This window comes from Lithobates pipiens, unplaced genomic scaffold (assembly GCF_037356315.1).
Source record: "Lithobates pipiens isolate NorthernLeopardFrog02 unplaced genomic scaffold, aLitPip1_a1.2 Scaffold_8, whole genome shotgun sequence".
Lineage (NCBI taxonomy): Eukaryota > Metazoa > Chordata > Amphibia > Anura > Ranidae > Lithobates > Lithobates pipiens.
This window is the reverse complement of record NW_027507903.1, coordinates 268,697,324-268,722,941: the sequence shown is the minus strand read 5'-3', so window position 1 is coordinate 268,722,941 and position 25,618 is coordinate 268,697,324. Positions and strand designations below refer to the sequence as shown.

Genomic DNA, 25,618 nt, shown 5'->3' with positions numbered 1-25,618 from the left:
CGATCACTTCTCCAGTGACATGTCTACATATCCCCCCCCTCTTTTTCAGACCGGAGGGCTGAGCCTTTTGTCCCCACAGACAACTTACCCTTGACAATGCGTCAGCATTTGTCTGTAATTTCCCTGGCCTGTGTTCCACAGTAAAATTAAAGTTTTGTAGGGAGAGAAACCATCTAGTCACTCTTGCATTTCTCTCCTTGTTTAACTTCATCCATGTTAGGGGGGCATGGTCTGTCACCAACTTGAATTTCCTGCCTAGCAAGTAATACTTTAACGATTCTAGGGCCCACTTTACTGCCAAACATTCTCGCTCCACAATGGCATAATTTTTCTCGGCCGGGGTTAGTTTTCTACTCAAGTACGTCACTGGATGCTCCTCACCATTCACTACTTGTGAGAGTACTGCACCTAAGCCTGTGTTAGAGGCATCTGTCTGGACCAGAAATTCTCGCCTGAAATCGGGGGTGACTAACACAGGTGGTTGGCACAAGGCAGACTTAAGGCTTTGGAAAGCCTTCTCGGCCTCTGGGGTCCACGTGACCATTGCTGTCTTTCCGCCCTTTGTCAAGTCAGTTAGTGGAGCAGCAACTGAGGCAAAGTTCGGCACAAATCTACGGTAATACCCCGTAATACCCAGGAAAGCTCTAACCTGTTTCCTTGTCAGGGGTCTAGGCCAATTCTGTATTGCCTCAATTTTATTTAGCTGTGGCTTAATCAACCCTCTCCCAATAATGTAGCCTAGATATTTGGCCTCTTCTAGGGCTAGAGCACACTTCTCGGCATTTATGGTCAACCCCGCATCACTTATGGCATCCAACACGGCCTGTACCTTACAGAGGTGACTTTCCCAATCAGGGCTAAAAATGACCACATCATCGAGGTAGGCAGCTGAGTAATCACGATGTGGTCGCAGAATCAAGTCCATCAACCTCTGGAAAGTTGCAGGGGCTCCATGTAACCCGAATGGCATCACTACATACTGGAATAGCCCATCAGGGGTGGAGAATGCAGTTTTCTCTTTAGCCTCACCAGAAAGTGGAATCTGCCAGTAGCCCTTTGTGAGATCGAGGGTGGTTATGTACCTGGCGTTACCCAACTTCTCAATCAACTCATCTACCCTGGGCATAGGATACGCATCGAACTTGGAGATCTCATTCAACTTTCTGAAATCGTTACAGAACCTCCAAGTTCCATTGGGCTTTGGGATTAGCACAATTGGGCTGGACCATTCACTCTGTGACACCTCAATTACCCCCAGAGCAAGCATACGTTTTACCTCGGCAGATACGGCTTCCCTACGTGCCTCGGGTATCCTATAGGGCTTAAGGTTTACTCTGCTTCTAGGCTCAGTTTCAATGTGATGATGGATGAGGTGTGTACGCCCTGGGAGGTCAGAGAACTTGTTTTTGTTTTTCTGTAAAAATTCCTGAGCCTCCTGTTTCTGTGACACTGATAGAGTATCACCTACCTTGACTGGAGGGATTGGTTGTGACAAATTATTAACAGTATTTGTCGCCCCCAAGGATTCCCTGTCTTTCCAGGGCTTGATCAAGTTTATGTGATAAACTTGGAAAGGCTTCCTTCTACCTGGTTGGTGCACCTTGTAGTTCACCTCACTGATCTTTTCAACAATTTCATAAGGACCTTGCCACTTCGCCAAGAATTTACTCTCAACAGTGGGGACTAGTATAAGGACCCTATCGCCTGGGTTGAATGTCCTGATTCTTGCGGACCGGTTGTAAATTCTACTTTGGGCCTCTTGAGCTCTCTGGAGGTGTTCCCTTACCAGGGGCATTACAGTGGCTATACGGTCCTGCATTTGTGCTACATGCTCAATAACACTCTTGTATGGGGTGGACTCATTCTCCCATGTCTCTTTTGCAATGTCCAGTAGACCCCTAGGGTGATGACCATAGACCAACTCGAATGGTGAGAACCCTGTGGACGCTTGGGGCACCTCCCTAATAGCAAACATGAGGTAGGGTAATAAATGATCCCAGTCACGACCATCTTTTGCCACCACTTTCTTCAACATATGTTTCAAAGTTTTATTAAATCTCTCCACCAATCCGTCCGTCTGGGGGTGGTATACAGAGGTACGGATGTGTGAGATTTTAAATAGTTTACATAATTCCTTCATTACTTTCGACATAAATGGCGTACCTTGGTCAGTTAGGATTTCTTTGGGGATCCCAGTCCTAGAGAACATATAAAACAACTCACGTGCAATTGTTTTAGATGCAGTGTTTCTTAAGGGTACAGCCTCAGGATAGCGGGTCGCATAATCCAGGACTACCAAAATATACTGGTGTCCTCTAGCTGACTTTACAATGGGACCCACTAAATCCATGGCAATACGCTCAAAAGGCACCTCTATAATAGGGAGCGAAACCAAAGGACTGCGAAAATGTGACACTGGGGCACTAACCTGACATGTGGGGCACGACTCACAGTATTTTTTAATGTCATCATATATGGCCGGCCAAAAAAACCTCTGGAGAACCCTCTCTCGCGTTTTGTCAGTCCCCAAGTGTCCCCCAAGAACATGGTTATGTGCCATGTCAAGCACCTGACGCCGGTACGGCTTAGGTACCAGAAGCTGTTCCACAATCTCATCTTTAACCTTATTGACTCTATAGAAAAGATCATTAGTCACCGAAAAATGTGGAAATCTTTTTTCAGCATCTGGTTCCTGAGGTACCCCGTTCATAACAGCAACCTGCTCTCTCGCATTTTTGAGAGTGGGGTCCTGTAATTGTGCAGTCCCAAAATTATCGCTAGACACCTCTAAGTCTAGTATATTTTGCTCAGTGGGAGGAGCCTCCTCCTCCCCAGCCAGGACCTGCAAAGGAAAACAATCATTTTCATCCTGCACATTTTTATCATTCACAGTGGACAAGGCAACCCCCTTAGAGGTATCCTCACTCCTTTTGGGGATTTTTCTTTTTTCCCAAAGAGCCCAGAATAATGGAAAATCGCGCCCCAATATTACATTATGCATGAGGTTTTTAACCACACCCACTTCATATTGTACGGTGCCTTGTTCAGTCCCGACTTTAGCCAGCACTATAGGGTACACTTTTGTATCACCATGTATGCACACAACACTCATATGCTTTTTAGACTCTAAGTCCCCAGTCACCAGGCTAGCATGCACCAAGGTTACAAGGCTTCCTGAGTCCATTAACGCTTTAACAGGAAAGTCATTGATTGTGATGTTGCAGATTTGCGGTTCAGTCTCTAGTCCAGGAACTGCAGCACAAGATGGTTCCGCAAATAGCGACTGACGCCGGCTAGCGTCACATTCCATGGGTTCAGAGGTAAGAGGGCAATGGGCAGACACGTGTCCCGCCTCATGGCATCTCCAACACTGGATAGGGCCTGGTCTCTTTGGCAAGGAGTCCTTTTCAGAGCCCCTTAGCCACCCGGGACCATCACCAGTCTTTTGCCCGCATTCTCCACCAATTGTAAGGGATCTTCCCGGGGTAGGGTGTGTTTGGACACAGTTCACAGCAGACTTGGACTTTATAAAGTAGAACTTGGCGTTTATTCGTGGTACAAACAGTCCAACAAACAAAGTATACAGCAACACCGTGCTTCTTGTGTATAACAGGCACAAAATAATAACAAAAACAAAACAACCTAGCCCGGCTGGGCGCTTACTAACAGGTTCTTCTCACCTATCTGACACTTATAAACGCAGCGTCTTTCGCCTGGATATCGCAGGGTGGATGTTAGCTCCAGCACTGGCTGTGCTTGCAGCTTCCTCAAACACACAGACTGTTCGTTTCCCTGGCTGGGAGCAATCACCTGCAGACCTTGCAGAGCCTTTAGCTTCCCAGGCTAATTAGGATCAAAGCTCACCTGATCCCAAACCCAGAACTGGATCGGGGGATGTGGAATGACAGGTCCCTCTACCAAACCTACCTGCCATTCCATATAAACCCAGGCCCGGCAAAATTAAATAACAACTCAGCAGCATATCGCTGCTGAGAAACTGATCCATCCTGGATTTACCATCTCACACTGTGTAGCAACCTAGGTGAGATGTACACCCCCTCGATCACTTCTCCAGTGACATGTCTACAATATATATATATATATATATATATATATGCATACACACATGCATACGTACATGCATGCATACATAAATGCGCACACACACATGCATGCACACACACACACACACACACACACACACAGATAGTCTTATTAAAAAAATGACAGACCTTTACCTTAGCTCTTCCTGCTGGGTACTGCACTGTAGGGGGAGACCAAGTGTACAGCACTGTGCTTTCACTTTAAGTTAATGTGATGAGCTCCCTGCACAGTGCCGCTATTAACAGTTTGCCTGATGATCGGGGGACTTGTCCCAGCTGCCCCTGCCGCTCCTCCCAATTGAAGAGTACGGGGAGCCCTCAAGGGCCCCCTGGCGATCTCAGTGACCCCTATAATTCCTCCATTGGAGCATGCAGCTCCAGTTCTGTTTCAATGTTCTCTGTGGTTTTCTCAGACACCCACCGCAATAGCTTCTAGTTTGGTAATACCTCTAAATTTATCCTGCTTTCATTGAAATTTAGCGGTCTAATACCTCTCCCAATCAGATGCACCCTTTGCACAAATAAACCACACCAGTTTAAAATTACCTTGAGTATATTGAAGGTAAGCGAGTCAACAAAGACAAGGTTATGCAACTAAGATCACAACCGTATAGTAATTTACTACTTTGCAATGTAGTCATAAAACTTAAATATGGAGATTTTTCACTAAAGGTGACTGTGCCCAGATTCCTCCACCATTTATCACTTGACTTGTACAGGACCACTAGTCTAAACAGAGTAGCTGCAAGAATCTCAAAACTTCAGAGAGCTGGGCTACCTCTGAGACTCAGGGATGGCCCTGCTAAATCAAAGTTGCCCCCAGGGCTTTGATATATGCATAAAAAAAAAAGATCTTTTATAAAATAAATAGTGAGACAAGGGCTGATAATTAAGAAAAGAGGAGATTGTCCCCAAACTGTATTTTTTTTTTTTTTTTTTTGCTGGCTTAGTTGGGGCCCTTCTTTGATGGTGCACAAGTGGTAAATCTTGGTTCAGTCCATCAATCCTTCTAGAGGTGTTTGGAAGGTGATACTTTAGAAGAGAAATGGAAACACTGATAGGTGAAGACAATTTAAAAGAAGCTTCAATGGGGGGAGAGAATCGGAAGAATTGTATTTCTATTCAATATCCTAAAGCATGTGATATCACAATATCTGTTTGTTTATGTAAGTTTATTTAAAATGGGTTTGGCAACCCTGTCTCATCAATCCTTGTTTGCTGGTCTTATTGGCAGAGGGACCCCTTTCAGCTTAATATCTCAAACTCCAGACCTGATGTATGAGAAATGATAAGGGATAACCAGGTCTGCACTGAGATGTAAAGACAGCAAGTGGTGATTGGAAATATTTGCCTTGACACACTGAGAAGTCACAATCCTTACCTAGAGTTCTCACCTTAATTTACTGAGGGATGTATACAGAATTATAATGTCAAACTCCCTTCAAGTAATAACCACCTACCACACCTTGTTATAGAGGTAGCCCCTGGTGAAGCTGATAACTAACTCTGGGTTTGTTGCTGAGTGTTCAAAATGTCTGCTGTCCTTTTTCTGCGATAATGGTGACGACAGGTGAAAATGACAGCTTTGTTGACTGTTAAAGATAGCTGCTGCCCTCTCACTGAGATAATGGTGATGGCAGCAGGACAGGAAAATCCACCAGGCTCGATGCTCAGATCCCTGTGACCTCCCTCTTCTCTAGTCTGACCCAAAGTTCCTCTATCTCCTAGCTATAGACAGAGCCTAACCAACAGCACATCCACATGCTTAGATGCAGGGCCGTCTTTAATATTGATTGGACCCCAGGCAAAATTTTTCTTGGGCACCTCCCCACCCATGCAATTTCGCTCTCCACCTGCTCTGAGACATACAATAAATAGCAGCTAGACTTAAAATCAGTTTACTGTATCAAATCAGGCAGCGATTGATTGCCAGAGGTTACATTGTATTATTACCACTTACTGACTGGTTTCTAGAGGTTACAGCACACATTAAGGCTCACTCATTAGTTGCTAGATGTTACAGCACATGGTTTCTGTTTGTTTATTAGTTGCTAGAGATTACTGTACAGTAATACTGCTTACTGATTGGTTGCTAGAGGTTACAGCACATCATCTCCTCACTGCAGGGGGCATGATATACATATGAATGCCGCCTTTATTTACATATCTATGCTGCCAAATGCAGCTATTTACATATGAATGTCGTCCCTATTTACATATTATTGGCGGTTATTTACTTGTAAACACAGGGTCTGCAGGTGAGTCACCTGTACACAACAATAGGGCAGAGCTGGGCAGCATTAGTAGCAGCAGTTCACACTGAGATATCGGGACACAGCATGGGACTAAAACTTCAAGGGACAAGGGAATTTAAACCAGGATAGTTGGCAAGTATGAGGCAGCTGCTTTGGGCCCCACAACAATGACAGGGCCCAGGGCAGCTGCCCTTTTTGCCCTGCCTTAAAGACGGCCCTGCTTAGATGCGACAGAGCCAAGCTATATGCTTTCTGCCTTTTAAATCCACTTTTAAGGCATTTGACACTGACTTAGTGAAGATGTCACAGAGGCTAAAATATGGATGGAAATGATATATTTAAAAATGTAATCAGCATGTTAATGAGGAGTTGAGAGAAGAACCTAAAAGGGCAGAATAAGTTGTATAAACACTTCTGTTTGATATATTGCTGTATTTTCTACAGATTCCCAATTAAAACAGGTTAGAATGGTCCAAAATGGCAAATAAATATAAATATTTCCAGCCAAAATTGTTAGTATACCAATTTTCTTTTTATACAGGAACAAGTCAATCTTACTCCTGGACGAGATATTGACTTTGCAGAAGAGATTGCAAAAGCTCATCCTCATGATTGCATTCCTGTCGAATCTGGCCACCCGCTCTATGTGCTCTATACATCAGGCACAACGGGCGTTCCAAAGGTAATGCAAACTTTTATTGTCTGTGTCACACTTTCATTACGTTTGTTTATTTGTTCTGAAAACTTACCACACAGTTTATTGAATAAACAGTTGTTCTCTTCTTCTGTTCTGCTCATCCAACCTTTTACATAATCTAGAAAAAGAGGAGACATTGGGGAAGACTAAAACTAGAGCATGGAAAATCTGGTGTAACTCTACCTAGAAACCAATCGGCTTCCAGGTTTTATTTTCAAAGCTGAATTAAACAAGCTGAAAGTAGCAGCTGATTGACTACCATGCAGCTGCGCCAGATTTCTGATTGCTCCAGTTTTAGTACATCTCCCCTAGTGCATTTTTATTTGAATGAGAACAAAGAAAAAACAGACAAGGATGTTGTTTTGTATACCTACTATGCTGTAACTGTCTTTGACATAGATAAATATGCATTTGTCCTATAATAAAACCATTCTTGGCTTGTCTTAAACATAGGGTGTAGTAAGATGCACAGCTGGGTATGCCGTCATGTTAAACTGGACAATGTCAGCCATCTATGGACTGAAGCCTGGTGAGGTAAGGGTCAGCTTCCGTTTTTACATTTCCAGCTATTGCACATTGAATATCAGATTGTAGCCTAAAGTCTTTTTGTTCCAGGTTTGGTGGGCTGCTTCTGATTTAGGCTGGGTTGTTGGACATTCATATATATGCTATGGACCACTACTGCATGGTAACACAACAGTATTGTACGAGGTAAGCACTGTTAACATCCGTATGTTATAAGCAAGATTATCATTATGACTTTGCAACTCGTACAGTTTATAGATGTATAGAATATGATCTCACCCCCTTCTAAAGCTAAGATAATGATTTTTATTTGAATGTACAGTATATAAAGCAGGTTTTATATGGGAGACACCTTTTTTTAAATATTAACCTAGCCATGCCCTGAAGATGTTCTCATTTACTCCATAACTCTTTTGTTATTCTCCAATTATTGCGAGAGCTACATGGAAGTAAGGGCACCATGTATATTGCAAAAGAATAAAACCTGAAGATGTCCTCTATTATGCCATCAAATATTTATTTCTTCCAATTATTGTAAGAGATACATGAAAGTAAAACAACCATTCTCCATTTATAGTGGACAGCCCTAAAACCTGTCCTTAACTTATTTTCTATATTTTCCCCCGTAAGATAAGAAATGTAAAGCCGCGTACACACGGGCGGACTGTCTGGCCAACTAAGTCCGACAGACAGTCCGTCCTACTTTTGAATGAACGGACTTGACCACACACGATGAACAGACAGTCCGTTGAAAGCTTGCGCGATGACGTGTACGGCACGTACGACGGGACTAGAAATACGACGTCCAATACACTGCAATGCAACCTTCGGCCGTGTAAATCCTTTCTGAGCATGCGCCATACTTAGTCCGTCCAACTTGCCTACTCACGAGCGGACTGTCCGCTGAAACCAAAGTTGGACGGACAATATTACGGAAATTCCGAAAGACTTAGTCCGCCAGACTGTCCGCTGAAAAAGTCAGCTGAAGCCCACACACGAGCGGACTGTCCGCTGAAATGTGTTTCAGCGGACTAAGTTGGACGGACATTCCTCTCGTGTGTACGCGGCCTTAGTCTGCTGTCTCTTCTGCCAGGTGATTATTTTCAGACACACAGAACAGTTATCCTTCAATATTAATTCTTAACCTACTTTAACATAACAGATTTATGGTGTTTAATGTGAATACGTAAGTGTTTCCTGCATAATTATGATAAAAAACATTTACTGACACATGGGTAACATGTATTTTGCCTATACACTATATTACCAAAAGTCTTTACATGCACATGAAATTTAATGTCATCCCAGTCTTATGCTCCATGCACACTGAAGCTGATAAACTGCAGTTTATTGGCATTTGGGCGTTTTTTGTAAAAGCCCATAAACTCCACTCTATGTTAGCCTATGTGTCCATGCACACATGGACGTTTTTCAGCTTTAATGAGCAGTGGAGTTTATGGGCTTTTTTCTGAACGCCAGAAATTCGCGTTCAAAGTGCCGTTTTTCAGCGGCAAAAAACGACAAACGCTCATTAACGCTCATTAACGCTCATTAACGCTCGTTCATTAGTGTTCGGCATTCTATTTTTCAATGCATTGTGGGATTTTTGGAGTGTCCTCTGTGTATTTTTATAAAAAACGCCCATTAACGCTAACGCTGTAAAACGCTCATTAACGCTCATTAACGCTAGTATAAAACGCTGTTAAAAGCAGGTTTTTCAACCAGCGTTTTCTGCCAGCAATCTGGCGTCCAGAAATAGCTTTTTTGAGCTTCAGTGTGCATGGAGCCTTAGTCTGTAGGGTTCAATATTGAGTTGCAAACAAACCCAAGGATAAACCGAGGAAAAAACCAAGCTTTACTTACCACCAGCCCACAGACCACCAAATAACCTGTCTAACAATATGCGTTAAAAACAGGGGTTTAGTCTGCACACATTTGCAAATGCATGCGTAAGCCACAGAGCCCCGCCAAGGCACCCCTATATCTGTGGTACCTAACACTAACTTATGAGTGTCCCCACAGTGGAGGCACATGCATTCTGATGGCTAGGTGACAGCAGGTGGACTGAAGGGGAGTCACCCCTTCTTAAAGGTACAGGAGCACACTGAACACCCAGCACAATGGCAACACAGGTGAGTTGGCCCACCCTTTGCAGCTATGACAGCTAAACTCTTCTGAGAAGGCTATCCACAAGGTTTAGGAGTGTGTCTATGGGATTTAAAATTGCATTTGTGAGGTCAGGCACTGATGTGAATGAGAAGGCCTGGCCCGCGGTCACCGCTCTAATTCATCCCAAAGGTGTTCTATCTGGTTAACATCAGGACTCTGTGCAGGCTAGTCAAGTTCCTCCAACCAAACTCACTCCTCCATGTCTTTATGGACCTTGTGCACTGATGCACAGTCATGTTGAAACAGGAAGGGACCATCCCCAAACTGTTCCCACAAAGTTGGGAGCATGAGGTTGTTCAAAATGAGTTCTTTATACTGGCACTAAGGGGCCAAGCCCAACCCCTGAAAAACAACCCCATATCATAATCCCCCCCTCCACCAAATGATTTGGACCAGTGCATAATGCAAGGTCCATAAAGACATGGATGAGTGAGTTTGGGGTGGAGAAAATTTACTGGCATGCACAACGTGATAGAACAACTTTGGAATGGATTAGTGCGGAGACTGCAAACCAGGCCTTTTCGTCCACATCAGTGCCTGTCCTCACAAATGCGCTTCTGGAAGAATGCTCAAACATTCCCATAGACACAATCCTAAACCTTGTGGACTTCCCAGAAAAGTTTAAGCTTTTATAGCTGCAAAGGGTGGGCCAAGTCAATATTTAACCCTGTGGACTAAGACTGGGATGCCATTAAATTTCATGTGCGTATAAATGCAGGTGTCGCAATACTTTTGGTAATATAATGTATGTTCAAGTTCTTAGTGTTGGCTCCTTATATAATTTTGCTGGGCTTTCAGGTGCTAACATTTTAAATGTGTACAGACAGTCTCCAAGTTTCAAACATCAAACTTGCATACGACTCATACTTACAAACGTAGGTAGCCTACAGAAAGTGAAAGGAAATCTACCCCTAGGAAGGGAAATTCATCATGTAATGCCGCGTACACATGACCGGACTAGGTCAGACGGAATCAATCAGTCGGACAACCCGATCGTGTGTGAGCTGGTCCGATCGTTTTTTCGAAAAAAAATTAGACTGACCTAGAAATAGAACATGTTTCAAATCAATCCAATGGACTCGACTCCTGCAGGCTAAAATCGTGAAAAATGTTCGTCTGTGTGCTGGTTCGACGGACCAAATACGACACAAGGGAAGCTATTGGCTATTGAACTTCCTTGTTTAGTCCCGTTTACGTCGTCATGTCCAAAATGAATGGACTTTCGAATGGATTTAGCCCGTTTGTGTGTGGCCAAGTCCGTTCGTTCGAAAAGTCAGTCGGATCTAGTCTGTCGGAAAGTCTGATCGTGTGTACACGGTGTAAGAGTGATGGGAAAAACAGTGTCTCCATTGAGGCTTTATCACCAATCCTTGTTTCCACAACAACCCAAAATTTTCTGTTACAATAATTGTTATTGTTATAAATAGAACGTGACAAACATTCACCTAAGCAGGGGTATAGTTCCGTGAGTATAACAGTCAAATAACTTTTTCTAGGCATAGGCTGTCCACTGGATGATCTAGTGGGATAACCCAGAGGTCCCTATAGATTTCCAGGGCATAAGAGTGGACTATCTAGGGCCCTTGATTCAGGTGCACAAGATTACAGCGGGATTTATTTCGTGCACTGGTCCATTATGTACCCCCGGCACAGGTCGGGGTGAACATTCGGTAAAGAGCTATGAAAAAATTTGGGATATAGTAACGGAGGCTGCTTTTTGACATAAGGCAGCCCTAAATCTGAGAATCCAGTGTCACCTAAAAGTAAAGGAAACAAAGGGCAGCCAAGTTATGGTCTCGGTTGCAAAAAGAAGAGAGAAAAGAAAAGGGGTCTGTAAACGAAGAACAGAATAGAAAAAAGGCAAGGGAGAAGGGAAAGTCCTGCAGAAGGGGGAGGTGACAGGTCCACTCTCAGGAGAGGCCCAAACTGCTCAGGTGCAAAGTGGGAAGAGCATAGGACCACTGAGGTGACAGCACTTTAAGAAATTTGGAGTGGGAGTCATTTACAATTCTTTTCTCTTTGATCATAAGATGAGTTAGAGTGCTCTTCAGCATGGCGGAAGGAACAGAGGGCCTCCTCCAAGCTCTGGCTATGACACTTTTGGCCCCAATAAACAAGTAGTAAGTCAGTTTCTGTTGGTACGAGAAAAAGCCCTGAATTGGGCAGTTTAGCAAGGCAATTTTAGCATCTCTGTGTATGAGTATATGAAATAAGGAATGTAGGCATCCAAACGCTCTGGACCAAAACCATATGAGGTAAGGACAAGTTCACCAAATGTGCACTACATCGCCATGCCAGCCACACCCTCTAAAGTACCGGTCACTATAGGATGGGTTAGAACTCACAATCCGGGCTGGAATCCAGTACCATCATAGAAGGACTTTGTAAGCAGCTTCTAGAGTAGCCGTGTTGAAGCAGTACTTAGCCACAGAGGACCAAGCCTTTTTCCAGTCCTCTGGTTCAATAGAGGTGTCCAGTTCCTGTTCCCACCACAACTTATAGGACGAGGCCCCAGGCAGATCCATAGTTTAGAGAAGAGTACGTTTTTCAGATAGCCCCTGGAGCCCCGGAGGAATAGAAGCAAAGGTGTTCAAATAATGTCTTTTGAAAAGCGTAGGAGGAGTTGCGCCTCAACAAAGAAACCCAGTGGCACAGTTGGACATATCGATAGATGTCACGTACCTGGTATAGGAGCCCAAAATGCAGGAAGCGGCCTCTCGTAAGCCTCTGGCTCGAGAACCCCTGGAAGTGGAGACAGGGACTCAAGAGTTCAGAGGGCACAAGTGCCAAGCTGGTGTAAGACTGGTCCGGACTTTTGGGGAAGCGGAAGAACCACAGAAGCGCAGGGTCAGCAGGCACTTGGAAGTCAGGCTGGAACAGCGGGTGACAGCAGGCACTCAGCAGTCAGATCGGAACAGCAAGTGGGAGCAGACACTCAGCTATCAGGCTGGAACAGCAGGTGGCAGAAGACTCTCAGCGGTCAGGCTGGAACAGCAGGTGGCAGCAGGCACTCAGCAGTCAGGCTGGAACAGCAGGTGGCAGAAGAGGGTCGAGGGTACGAGCCGGGTCGGTAACAGGCGGGCAGCAGCGGTTCCAAGGAAGAGGCAAAAGCGTAGTCAGACAAGCCGAGGGTCGGTGGAAGGCAGCAAACAGACGTCGTCAGGAACAGGCCGGGTAAACAGGAATCAAAGACAACTAGATAGCAGGATCACCGGACACGCTGTAGACTGGACAGCAAGGAGGCACAGTGACAGATTCCTTTAAGTAGCCCTTTGGGCACCAAAAACGGTCGCACGGCGTGTCTGTGCGCACCCGCGTGTAACCGTGCACCCGTTCGTATCTTCGCGCACCCGTGTGCGTCCGTTCGCGCCAACGCGCGCCCATGGATATCGGTTAGTTCTTAACATGGGGATTCTGCGGGCAGGTCTCCCATATGCCACTGGATTACCGGGACGACCATGACATTGCCCCCCCCCCAAGGGGCAGTGTCACGAGGATCCTGCCAGCAGTGGTCAGTCCGGACCTTCCGCCGCGCGTCCGCAGGTGCGCGCTTGTGCGCGTCCGTGTGCGTGCGTGCGCACGCGCGCTCGTTGGCGCCAGGCGGGCTATTTAACTCAGTTGGTCACATCCAGTTCTTGCTGTCTGATCTACAGCGTGCGAGTGCCCTGATTCTGAGAACCTGCCTTCTGTGACCTGTTGACCCGGCTTGTTTACCTACTGCTCCTGCTATCCGCCTGCATCTGACCTCGGCCTGCCTGACCTTCCCTCTGCTTGATCCTTCGGTGCCTTTCTGCCTGCCCGTTTACCGACCCGGCTCGTCCGACCATCCACCTGCTTGATCCTTGGTACCTCTGCTGACCGCCTGACCTCCGACCCGGCTTGTCTGACTGCTCTGCTTCCAGCCTCCTGTTCCGGTGCCGTCTGCTGTTCTACCTCCAGTAGTGGTTCCAGCACCTGCCTGAAGTCCTGCCTCTGCCTGAGTTCCTGCATTGGTGTCCTGGTCCAGCCTCTCTGCCTGCCGCTCTACTTCAGCTTCCTGCATCTGCCTGCTGATCCTGTTTCCCTCCGAGTCCAGCCATTCCCTGATCCAGCTGTTGATCCTGCCAGACACTCGTGCCCCTCTTGACTCTTGTGTTACCTGTATACACTACCAGGGCACTTGAGTCGGAGCTGCAAGAGAGGTCACCTCCTGCAAGTCAGGCTCTACCACCTGGTACGTGACAGGCAGCCTCCGGATGCCCAACTGTGCCATCTTACCCGGATGGGACTTCTCAAAGGCAAGAATCAATCTCCTGGCATGGATATTGGACTCCGGCTCCCAGGAATTTTCCTCAGGCCCGTACCCCTTCCACTTCACCAGAAATTGAATTTGGTTGCGTCTTCTCCTGCAGTCCAAGATGGATTCTACCTCGTATTCGATTTCTCCATCGACGATCACAGGTTCAGGGGACCGACCTTCCGATTGGCAAAGGAATCTGGAACTGCGGGTTTGAGTAAGGCCACGTGAAAAACCGGATGAATCCGAAATGACTCTGGTAACTTCAGCTCATATGCCACACTATTCACCTTCCTTACAACCGGAAAGGGGCCCACAAATTTTGGACCCAATTTTTTGGACGGGCAAGCCAGTTTTAAGTTCAAGGTGGATAACCAAACCTGATCCCTGACCTTGAGATCAAGTTCCCCCCTTCTTTTCCTGTCGAACACCTCTTTATTGTAGTTCTGAGTTCTTGTCATGGTCTCCTGCAAAAGCCTATTGTTTGACTTGAAGAAGTTGAGGTTTTCTTGGACGGCTGGTACCGGACATTCTGGGAGATTGTTGGACAGGAGCAGAGGATGGAAACCGTAATTCGCAAAAAACGGGGATTGTTTCGTGGCAGAGTGAACAGAATTGTTGTAAGCAAATTCGGCAAGGGGTAGAAGAGGAGCCCAATCCATCTTGGGAAAACGAGGAAAAGCAGCGCAAATACTGTTCCAGCGTCTGATTCGTTCTCAGTTTGGCCATTGGTTTGGGGGTGATAGGCAGAGGAGAAGCAGAGGTCTATCTTCAGGGCCCCACAAAGTGCCCTCCAGAACTTGGAAGTGAATTGCACTCCCCGATCCGACGTGATATTCGCGGGGATGCCATGGAGTCTCTATATTTCCCTGATGAACATCTTGGCCGTCTCCGCGGCAGAAGGAGTGCCCTTCATTGGCAGGAAGTGGGCCATCTTAGATAGTCTATCCACCACCACAAAGATCGTGGAACAATTTTCCGAAGGTCGCAGCTCGACAATGAAGTCCATGGAAATCATCTGCCAAGGTCTCTCCGGGACGGGGAACGGCTTCAATAGACCCCATGCCTTAGACTTGCTGCCCTTGTTCTGGATGCAGGTAACACATGCCTCCACATACTCCTTACAGTCCTTCTTTAACTGTGGCCACCAGAACGTGCGTTGAAGTAGTTCAGAGGTTTTATGCACTCCAAAATGGCCAGCCAGCAAGTGGTCATGACAAGAGCTAAGGATCGAAACTCGCACCTCCTGGGGGACGTAAATCTTGCCCTTATACCATAGAAGGTCATCCCTGGCCAGTAGAGTGGTATCAGGCGGGAAAACAACACTAGTGGAAGCTTGCTTAATTTGGGACAGTAAGTCCCCTTGGAGCAGGAGGAAGTTTCCTGAAGCAGGATGGTATCCGGGGACAAAGGAGCTTCAGGTTCACTGTACATTCGTGACAAGTCGTCAGGCTTGGTGTTCTTTGACCTGGGGCGATAGGTTATATGGAATGAGAATCTGGTGAAAAAGAGTGCCCACCTGGCCTGTCGTGGTCTTAGTCTCTTGGCAGTCTTCAGGTACTCCAGATTCTTGTGGTCAGTATAAATGCGGATCGGGTGGGCTGCTCCTTCCAGAAGATGGCGCCATTCCTCGAGAGCCGCCTTGATTGCCAATAGTTCACGATCACCAACGTCATAGTTCCTCTCTGCCTCGGAACTTCTACAAGAAGTTCATAAGGGGGGTTCTCCACCATCATTTCACCCATCACAGGATTGACCAAGCAGGGCATGAAGTTCCAGTGGACTCCTGAAGTGGCCTTTACTACCTTGAAAGACTTGTTCTTTTCAGCTTCAGTCCTAAAACACCCCGACTCAACCCTGCCATACATCCTGGAAGTCGATGCCTCTGAGATAGAGGTTGCGGCAGTACTTTCTCAGAGACAAGGACCTAAATCCCTCCTGCACCCAGTCGCGTTCTTTTCTCGTAGAAAAGGATAACGGTTCTTGATGGTGATCTTATTAAGTGCCCGATAATCAACACAAGGACGTAGGGAATGGTCTTTCTTCTCTACGAAGAAGATTCCCGCACCCGCCGGGGAGGTGGAGGGTCGGATAAATCCCTTTTCCAGGTTGTCATCCAGGTAAGTCTCCAAGGTCCCTAATTCCATTTCCGACAATGGAAAAATTCTCCCAAAAGGAATCTCCGCTCCGGGGAGCAGTTCTATCGGACAGTCGTACGGCCTGTGTGGAGGTAGGGTTTCCGCGCCCTTCTTACTAAAAACGTCCAGGAAGCTGTGGTAGACTTCGGGTACAGCTTGACGGATTTCAGTATCTACTTCCAGGCAAAGCAGAGAAGAAGGGGCTTCATTGACTCCCGGTAGACAATGCTGAAAACAGTAGGGTGAGAGAAATTCCATCTTCCCTGAAATACAATCGATCTGTGGATTATGAGCTCTCAGCCAGGGCATGCCTAATATGATGGGAAATAGAGGAGACTTGATGACATCCAAACACAGTAACTCCTGGTGAGTCCCGGCAATGGTGGCAAACAGAGGTAAAGTCTCCTGAGTTACTGGACCAGATTTGAGGGTAGAGCCATCAGCCAAATACACAGAGAGTCCTTTTGCCCTAGACCGAGGGGGAATGTTATATTTTAAAGCGAAGGACAAGTCCATGAAGCCACTACAGGCCCCTGAGTCAATTATTGCGCTGGTTCAAATATTCCCTCCTGGGAGCTGAAAGAGAATAGGCACAGCCAGATGAGTAACACTGTTCAGCAAAACAGGGGCAAGAGCAGGAGAAATGGAAAAGCACTTACGTAGCTTTGCAGGGCAAGTGCGCACGAAATGTCCCGGTTCTCCACAATACAGGCAGAGGTTACCTGCCCGACGGCATTGGCGTTCTTCGGGTGTCAAAGAAGGTCGAAGCAAACCCAGCTGCATAGGTTCAGGAGTGTCCAGGGTGGCCGTGGCAGGAGCAGAAGAAGCAGAATGGGGGGAACTAGGCACTCGAGGCAACATCCAAACTGGACGAGAAGTTGCAGAGGAACGTTCCAAGCGACGCTATCGTAGACCTGAATTGACAGGTCTACGAGGGCTTCCAAAGTCTCAGGGGTGCCCACTCAGGCCAGTTCATCCTTCAAGGACTCTGAAAGACCCATACGGAACTGGTACCGTAGAGCCGCATTATTCCAATTTGTGTCAGAACTCCAGCGTCGGAATTCCGACACATAGTCCTCCACGGGTCTGGGGCCTTGCTGCAGCGCATGTAAAACTGCCTCTGCGGTGGCGGTTAGCTGTGGATCCTCATACAACCGGGACATAGCCTGAAAGAAGGTGTTCAAGGTATTCAGAGAGGGATCCTTCTTTTCCAGGAGACGATGAGCCCAGGCCTGGGGTTCATCTGCCAGCAGAGAAATGACAAACCCCACTTTGGTAGCCTCGAGAGAAAAGGTCCTTGGTTGCAAGGCAAAGAAAAGTTCACAGGAATTTTGGAATGCCCTAAATTTACCCCGGTTGCCAGAGAATCTTTCAGGTGTGGGGACCCTGGGTTCTGGCGGCAACATCACCACCGAAGGCGCAGCAGTAGTTCCGGAAGCAGCTGGCGAGGATGCAGACAGGGCCTGGACACGTTCCTCCAGCTGGCTATAGCCTTCCTGCAGACTCTTCACCGCCTGAGTAAGTCCAGCGAGGTGGCGGCAGAGCTCGTCCATAGGGGAAGCTCCCTGCGTGGGCTCGGACATGGCTGTTCAGTACTGTTGCGTACCTGGTATAGGAGCCCAGAATGCAGGGTGCGGCCTCTCGTAAGCCTCTGGCTTGAGAACCCCTGGAAGTGGAGATGGGGACTCAAGAGTTCAGAGGGCACAAGTGCCAAGCTGGTGTTGGACTGGTCCGGACCTTTGGGGAAGCAGAATAACCACAGGAGCGCAGGGTCAGCAGGCACTTGGCAGTCAGGCTGGAACAGCGGCTGACAGCAGGCACTCGGCAGTCAGATAGGAACAGCAGGTGGCAGAAGACTCTCAGCGGTCAGGCTGGAACAGCAGGTGGCAGCAGGCATGTAGCAGTCAGGCTGGAACAGCAGGTGGCAGAAGAGGGTCGAGGGTACGAGCCGGGTCGGTAACAGGCGGGCAGCAGCGGTTCCAAGGAAGAGACAAAAGCGTAGTCAGACAAGCCGAGGGTCGGTGGCAGGCAGCAAACAGATGTCGTCAGGAACAGGCCGGGTAAACAGGAATCAAAGACAACTAGATAGCAGATAGCAGGATCACCGGACACGCTGTAGACTGGACAGCAAGGAGGCACAGTGACCGATTCCTTTAAGTAGCCCTTTGGGCGCCAAAAACGGTTGCATGGCGTGTCTGCGCGCACACGCGTGTAACCGTGCGCCCGTTCGTGACCTCGCGCACCCGCCTGCGCCCGTTCGTATCATCACGCACCCACGTGCGCCCGTTCGTATCCTCACGCACCTGTGTGCGCCCGTTCGTACCAACGCACACCCGCGTGCGTCCGTTCGTGCCAACGCGCGCCCATGGATACCGGTTAGTTCTTAACATGGGGATTCTGCGGGCAGGTCTCCCATATGCCACTGGATTACCGGGACGACCATGACAATAGAATTCCATAAAGGGCATTTCATGAGTATGTAAAAATGTGCACTGTGTCAGAAAGAAGGCACAGTGCCAAGTGCCACACAGGAGAGCCCAGGGAAATAATAACCAAAAAATGCATAAACAGTTAAGTATAATTTATTGAAAAAAACAAACCAATTGATAAAGGGTATGCAGAAATTCTACACCTAACACCATAAATAGACAAGGTTGTCTGGGAACAAAGACAAACAACAAACACACACAAGACAGAACATAAGACACCACCCAAAATATTCAATATTACCAATAAGGAACTATAGATAAGTGCAAATTGAAGTAGCCACATCACCATCAATCATACACAATAGATAAAGAAAAATATAGGATGGATCTTTGTAGAATACATAAGAATACAGGCACAAAAATTATTGTATATAGAAAAAATTGTGTATACATAGTTATTATTTTTATTATTATTATTATATATAAAGAGCGAACATGTGTACCAAAGAACAGAAAACACAGATAGAAAACCGATTTATTTAAGGGAGATCGTTGATCTAAAAAGACTTGAAGATTTAGTTCTCTATCGAGTATGATTCTCTATACGATTCCATGCGGGATCATAACATTTAATTTTATATAACCAGAATTTGTTCCAGAATTGTTCATCTACAGCAGCCTGTCTGTCTTTCAGCTACGGACTGGTGTATGTGTGTATGTGTGTGTGTGTGTGTGTGTGTGTGTGTGTGTGTGTATATATATATATATATATATGGGACATGAACATGAAAAATCAAAAGTGCTGATTTTAAAGGTTAATATGCAAGTTATTGTCCTAAAAAGTGTTTGGGGACCCGGGTCCTGCCCCAGGGGACATGTATCAATGCAAATAAAAAGTTTTAAAAACGGCTGTTTTTTTGGTAGCAGTGATTTTAATAATGCTTAAAGTCAAACCATAAAGGTGGTGTCTATAGTATGCCTGTAAAGTAGCGCATTTTGCCCATGTTTACAACAGTCCCAGAGCAAAAGTACATTTCTAAAGGAAAGAAGTGTCACTTAAAAGTACTAGCACTAGTGCCCGCTATTAATGAATTGTTGGTCCCGACAATACACATGAAAATCCTTGAAAGTCATTGAAAAAAAAAAAATTTGGGGGTCCCCCAAAATTCCATTACCAGTCTGGTATGGATATTAAGGGGAACTCCACACAAAAATGGAAAAAAAATGGCGTGGGGGGTTCCCCCGAAAAATCCATACTAGATCTGACATACCAGACCCTTCAGGTCTAGTATGGATTTTAAGAGGAACTCCGCACCAAAATTAAAAAAAAAATGGTGTGGTGTTCCCCCAAAAACCCACACCAGACACTTATCCAAGCACGCAACCTGGCAGGCTGCAGTACCCCTTACCAATTCACACGGGGGGTGGGATCTGGCGGGATCTTTGTTTAAAGGGAGCTTCCAGAGTCCGATAAGCCCTCCGCCCGCAGACCCCCACAACCACCGGGCAAGGGTTGGGGGGATGAGGCCCTTGTCCCCAGGGTCTGGTCTGGAATTTTGGTGCAGAGTTCCCCTTAATATCCATACCAGACTTGAAGGGCCTGGTAATGGAATTTTGGGGGACCCCCACGCTTTTTTTTTTTTTTCATTGACTTTTATGTGTATTGTTGGGACCGACAATTCATTAATAGCCGGCACCAGCGCTAGTACTTTTAAAATACTTTTTTTCCTTTAGAAATGTAATTTTGCTCTGGGACTGTTATAAACACGGGAAACATGCGCTACTTTACGGGCATACTATAGGCAACCCCAGGGACGAAATTTAAAGGAATATTTCACTTTTATTGTTTCACTTTAAGCATTATTAAAATCACTGCTCCTGGAAAAAAACTGCATGGTACATGTCCCCTGGGGCAGGACCCGGGTCCCCAAACACTTTTTATGACAATAACTTGCATATTAACCTTTAAAATTATCACTCTAGATTTCTCCCATAGACTTTTAAGGGTGTTCCGCGACTTTTCGAATTTGCCGCGAACACCCCAAATTGTTCGCTGTTCGGCAAACGGGCGAACAGCCAATGTTCGAGTCAAACTCATGTTCAACTTGAACAGATAGCCCATCCCTACCTTCTAAGGCTCAATTGACCCGACGTACCAGAGCAAGCCACAAAATAGCCAAGCTACTACATGATCAGAGTTTAGCAGATTTCTGGCGAGAATGAAAAAACCCTCCAAACGGGACTCAATCATTGCTCCCAACCACACAACACATATACCAGGATTTATCATATCCTGGTTCCCACATTCCTTCTACCTATTGCCCTTGGAGATATGGCCCTGTCAGACCATTCTTTATTAGTTATGTCTATCCAGACCAGACCTTAAGAACTGGTCCAAAAATGAACTCTCCTGGCTGGGCAGAATAAACTCCATTAAAATAACTTTACTCCCAAGAATTCTATGGCTATTCCTCTCCCACCCCATCACCATTAGGAAGGACTACCTAAGATCGTTTCAAAGATAAAGGAAGGCCCGTAGACATGGTGTATCTGGATTTTGCAAAAGCATTTGACACAGTTCCCCATAAACGTTTTACTGTACAAAATGGGGTCCGTTGGCATGGACCATAGGGTGAGTACATGGATTGAAAACTGGCTACAAGGACGAGTTCAGAGGGTGGTGATAAATGGGGAGTACTCGGACTGGTCAGGGGTGGGTAGTGGGGTCCCCCAGGGTTCTGTGCTGGGACCAATCCTATTTAATTTGTTCATAAACGACCTGGAGGATGGGGTAAACAGTTCAATCTCTGTAGTTGTGGACAATACTAAGCTAAGCAAAAAGATCACATTAATAGGGTGGGCAACTACATGGCAAATGAGGTTCAATGTAGAAAAATGTAAAATAATGCATTTCGGTGGCAAAAATACGAATGCAATCTATACGATGGGGGGAAAACCTCTGCGGGAATCCAGGATGGAAAAGGAGCTTGGGGTCCTAGTAGATGATAGCAGCAGCTTGGCATTGCATTCCATTACTGAGCCTAACAAAGCAAACAGAATATTGGCATGCATTAAAAAGGGGATCACCTCCAGAGATTAAACGATAATTCTCCCACTCTACAAGACTGCTCCGGCCGCACCTGGAGTATGCTGTTCAGGGCACCAGTCCTCAGGAAGGATGTACTGGAAATGGAGCGAGTACAAAGAAGGGCAATAAAGCTAATAAAGGGTCTGGAGGATATTAGTTTTGAGGAACGGTTGCGAGCACTGAACTTATTCTCGCTGGAGAAGAGACGCTTGAGAGGGGATATGATTTCAATATACAAATACCATACCGGTGACCCCACAATAGGGATAAAACTTTTTTCGCAAAAGGGAGTTTAACAAGACTCATGGCCATTCATTAAAATTAGAAGAAAAGAGGTTTAAACTTAAACTACGAAGAGGGTTCTTTACTGTAAGAGCGGCAAGGATGTGGAATTCCCTTCCACAGGCGGTGGTCTCAGCGGGGGACATTGATAGTTTCAAGAATCTATTAGATAACCACCTGAACGACCGCAACATACAGGGATATACAATGTAATACTGACATAATCACACACATAGGTTGGACTTGATGGACTTGTGTCTTTTTTCAACCTCACCTACTATGTAACTATGTAAGATACTCAAATTTGTGTGGGGAAACTCAGGATATAGAATCCTCCAACACACTTTATATCTTCACAGGCAAAAGGGACTGCCACACAAGTACTACTTAGCTGCTAGAGTGGCCCAATTCTCCACAATATACTTCACCCTGGATTTCACCTGGATTTCATATTTTGGTCCCCTCAGAAATAACGACCTCCAATTCTAGCCCCTACTTTATCCCACTTCTGCTACCAATGGGAAAACCTCCAAAACCTGCCAGCTCTGGTGTCAACAGGGCACCCTTTTTTCACAATCCCGTGGTCTAGACATTGAATCTTTCAATTGGTGTCTGGACAAAGGCATGTACCGTGTAGGACATTTCTTCACCTACAATGGTCCCTTCACCCTTAGTCACTGCATTAGCAAATTAGAACCCCCAAACTCTGAAAGCTTCAGATTCGGACAAATATCACACTTCCTACACAAACTATGGATAGACAAACCTCTTCCACCCAAATTTACAGCTTATGAACTGGTATGGGCAGGCCATGGAGCAAAGGGGAGGCATCTGTGTAATCTATTTGTCACTCACTCTCCCGACTGACAAATATTCATGAAGACCTGGGAGTCTGACTTCCAACACAAGTGCGACTTGGAGACCTGGCAGGCAGCCTGCACCAAATCTTTCAAAGGAATCCTAAACATTTCCCTGATTGAAGCCAACTTAAAGGTTCTAGCGAGATGGTACCTAACCCCCACTAGACTTTACCCCTCAGCAGACTCACTATGCTTCAGGGGCTGTCAACTCCTGGGCTCAATGGCACATATCTGGTGGGAGTGTCCCAGAATTAGATCATTCTGGAAACATTTTTTTAACCTTGTATCCAAGGTCATCAAAAGCACAATCCCCAGGTCCCCATCAGTCATCCTACTCAATGCCCATATCCCACTAATCCCCAAGCCTAAACAAATACTGATACACTTTATCCTCTTACGAGCAAAGCTCACTATTGCTAGGCCTGGAAACAGCCCAAGATTTCCTTAGTGGCAGCACAACACAAGATCTCTTGTATTCTAATGCCCACAACCCAGAAATTTGAAATCGTTTGGGAACCTTGAGCCCTATTTGCAGGTGTCTCATTTACCCCCGGTGTTGGCACATACTTTTCTCCTCCTTCTTTTCCTTCTATTCCCTTCTTCTCTCCCCTTCTCATCTTCCTTCTAATAGTTTGACTTTGGGAGATGCTCTATTCCTTTCTGACTAATAGTTTTTAGCAGCAATGTAATCCTCGTAGTCTACTGACTTTCCCAATAGAGGTTTCCAAATGTCAACTCCCCCAGCGACTGTTCCTTTTTATTTTTATTTTTATGGTTTTGAGGTGGGGATGTGGTGGTGGATGGGGGGAATCCACCCTTGGCTGAAATTGATCCCATTAGGGGTGCCAGGGGCAGGGATGACCCCTTTCTTATCCTGCTACCGCTCCCCTCTTGACTCTAACCCATGGCTGAAATACCTGGGGAAGTATCGAAGATTTAATCACTAACGAAGAATGCCTAACAACCTAACTTGGTCTCCTTGCTGAATGTTTGTACCCCCACATCTCCATTGCATTGTCAATCATCACGATGTATGTAATTTTAACGTGCTGTGGTGTTTTCCTTCTGGATTGACAAAAATCTTTTGAAAGTAAAATGTATCCTGAAGGAGGATTGAATGTTGTACACAAATGAACAAACCTCCTTGTCCCTGGTAAGTAAGTGTTATTTATAAAAGCTAAATAGGTACCCAAAAAGGTACCCAAAAATTTGAAGTATATAAAACATTTATGGAAACTACAGCCAAGCAAAACCAGGTACATTCAGGCCACATACTTAGGATGCTCATGTCTCCAAACACTGACCACCACTAGAGATGTGTCAGAGGACTATTGGTCGGCATTTGGAGACCTGAATAAAGGATCTAAGTATTTGACCTGTTCATGTTTTGCTTTAACTGAATTGTGGATTCTCCAGGTGCTTAATAGTCTATTCCTGTGAGAACCTTTTTATGAGTATCTTTAACTACTTCCCGACCGCCGGCCGTCAAATGAGGACCAGTTGGCGCACCTATTGTGGCGGGAGGGCGTCATATGACGTCCTCCCGTTTAAACAGGGAATGCGTGCGATCGTGCGTGCACATCCCTGTTTCTTCGGTGGCGGCGTGTCACAGAGACACCGCTCGCCACCGAAGGGGGTGAACAGCCATTAGGTATGGCTGTTTACCACGTGATTGGCTGTGATGAAGTCACGGCCAATCACAGATGGTCACACCCTCACTGTGCATGACGCGTGCGCGCGATCACGCTGCGCGTGCACGACGGTGGCGGTGTGTTCCCGGGAACACTGCTCGTCGCTGACACTGGTAAACAGCCATTAGCCGGCTGTTTACCCACGTGATCGGCTGTGATTGTTTCACAGCCAATCACTAAAATGTAAACAAACCGTGGTAACGAGATGTTACCGGGTTCTCCTCCTCACACATACATCGTGTGTGAGGAGGAGATTGCGGTAACATCTCATTGCCGCTTACAGTGTACACCAATCACACTGATTGCCCCCCCAATAAAGAGGACCTCCCCTCATAGTACCTGTCACTCACAGTCCATCAGAGTACCTGTCACAGTCCATCAGAGTACCCGCGTACCTGTCACGGTCCATCAGAGTACCCGCGTACCTGTCACGGTCCATCAGAGTACCCGAGTACCTGTAACGGTTCATCAGAGTACCCGAGTACCTGTCACGGCCCATCTGAGTACCCGAGTACCTGTCACGGCCCATCTGAGTACCCGAGTACCTGTCACGGTCCATCTGTGTATCCGAGTACCTGTCACCATTCATCTGAGTACTCGAGTACCTGTTACAGTCCATATGAGTACCTATCACCAAATACCAGTCACCAGGCCATCAGAGAACCTGTCACCAGCCCATCAGAGTACCCGAGTACCGATTTGCAGCCCATGCCTCATGGAATATATACGTTGGGGTGTTTGCTTTCCAAAATGGGGTGATTTTGTGGGTAATTGCACTGTCTTGGTGCTCCAGGACCTTTAAAAGTGTGATAGGTAGGAATGAAATGAGATGTGTCATTTATGCTCCTAGAACGCCTGAAGGTACTAATTCAATGCCTCTTTATGTGACCAGGCTGTGTAAAAGTCCTACACATGTGGTATTGCCATACTCGGGAGGAGTAGCAGAATGTGTTTTGGGGTGTAATTTTTGCTATATATATGCTATGTGTTAGAAATATCTTATAAATTGACAACTTTGTGTAAAAAAAAATGCGTTTTCATTTTTTTCCACATTTTCCAAAAACTTCTGGAAAAAAATTAACCGTTCAAAAGACTCATTATGCCT

The 25,618-nt window shown here is 46.2% G+C and overlaps 1 protein-coding gene across 3 annotated transcripts in view; it reads left to right on the top strand.

Moving 5' to 3' along the window:
* The window catches only part of ACSS3 (acyl-CoA synthetase short chain family member 3), a 230,386-nt gene that overhangs the window by 98,160 nt on the left and 106,608 nt on the right, over positions 1-25,618 (top strand). For all 3 annotated transcript variants that reach the window (XM_077471933.1, XM_077471934.1, XM_077471935.1), the window contains 3 exons: positions 6,900-7,040; positions 7,509-7,589; positions 7,671-7,766. In XM_077471933.1, the coding sequence (XP_077328059.1) occupies positions 6,900-7,040; positions 7,509-7,589; positions 7,671-7,766 (318 nt within the window). The remainder of the gene's footprint in view (positions 1-6,899; positions 7,041-7,508; positions 7,590-7,670; positions 7,767-25,618) is intronic.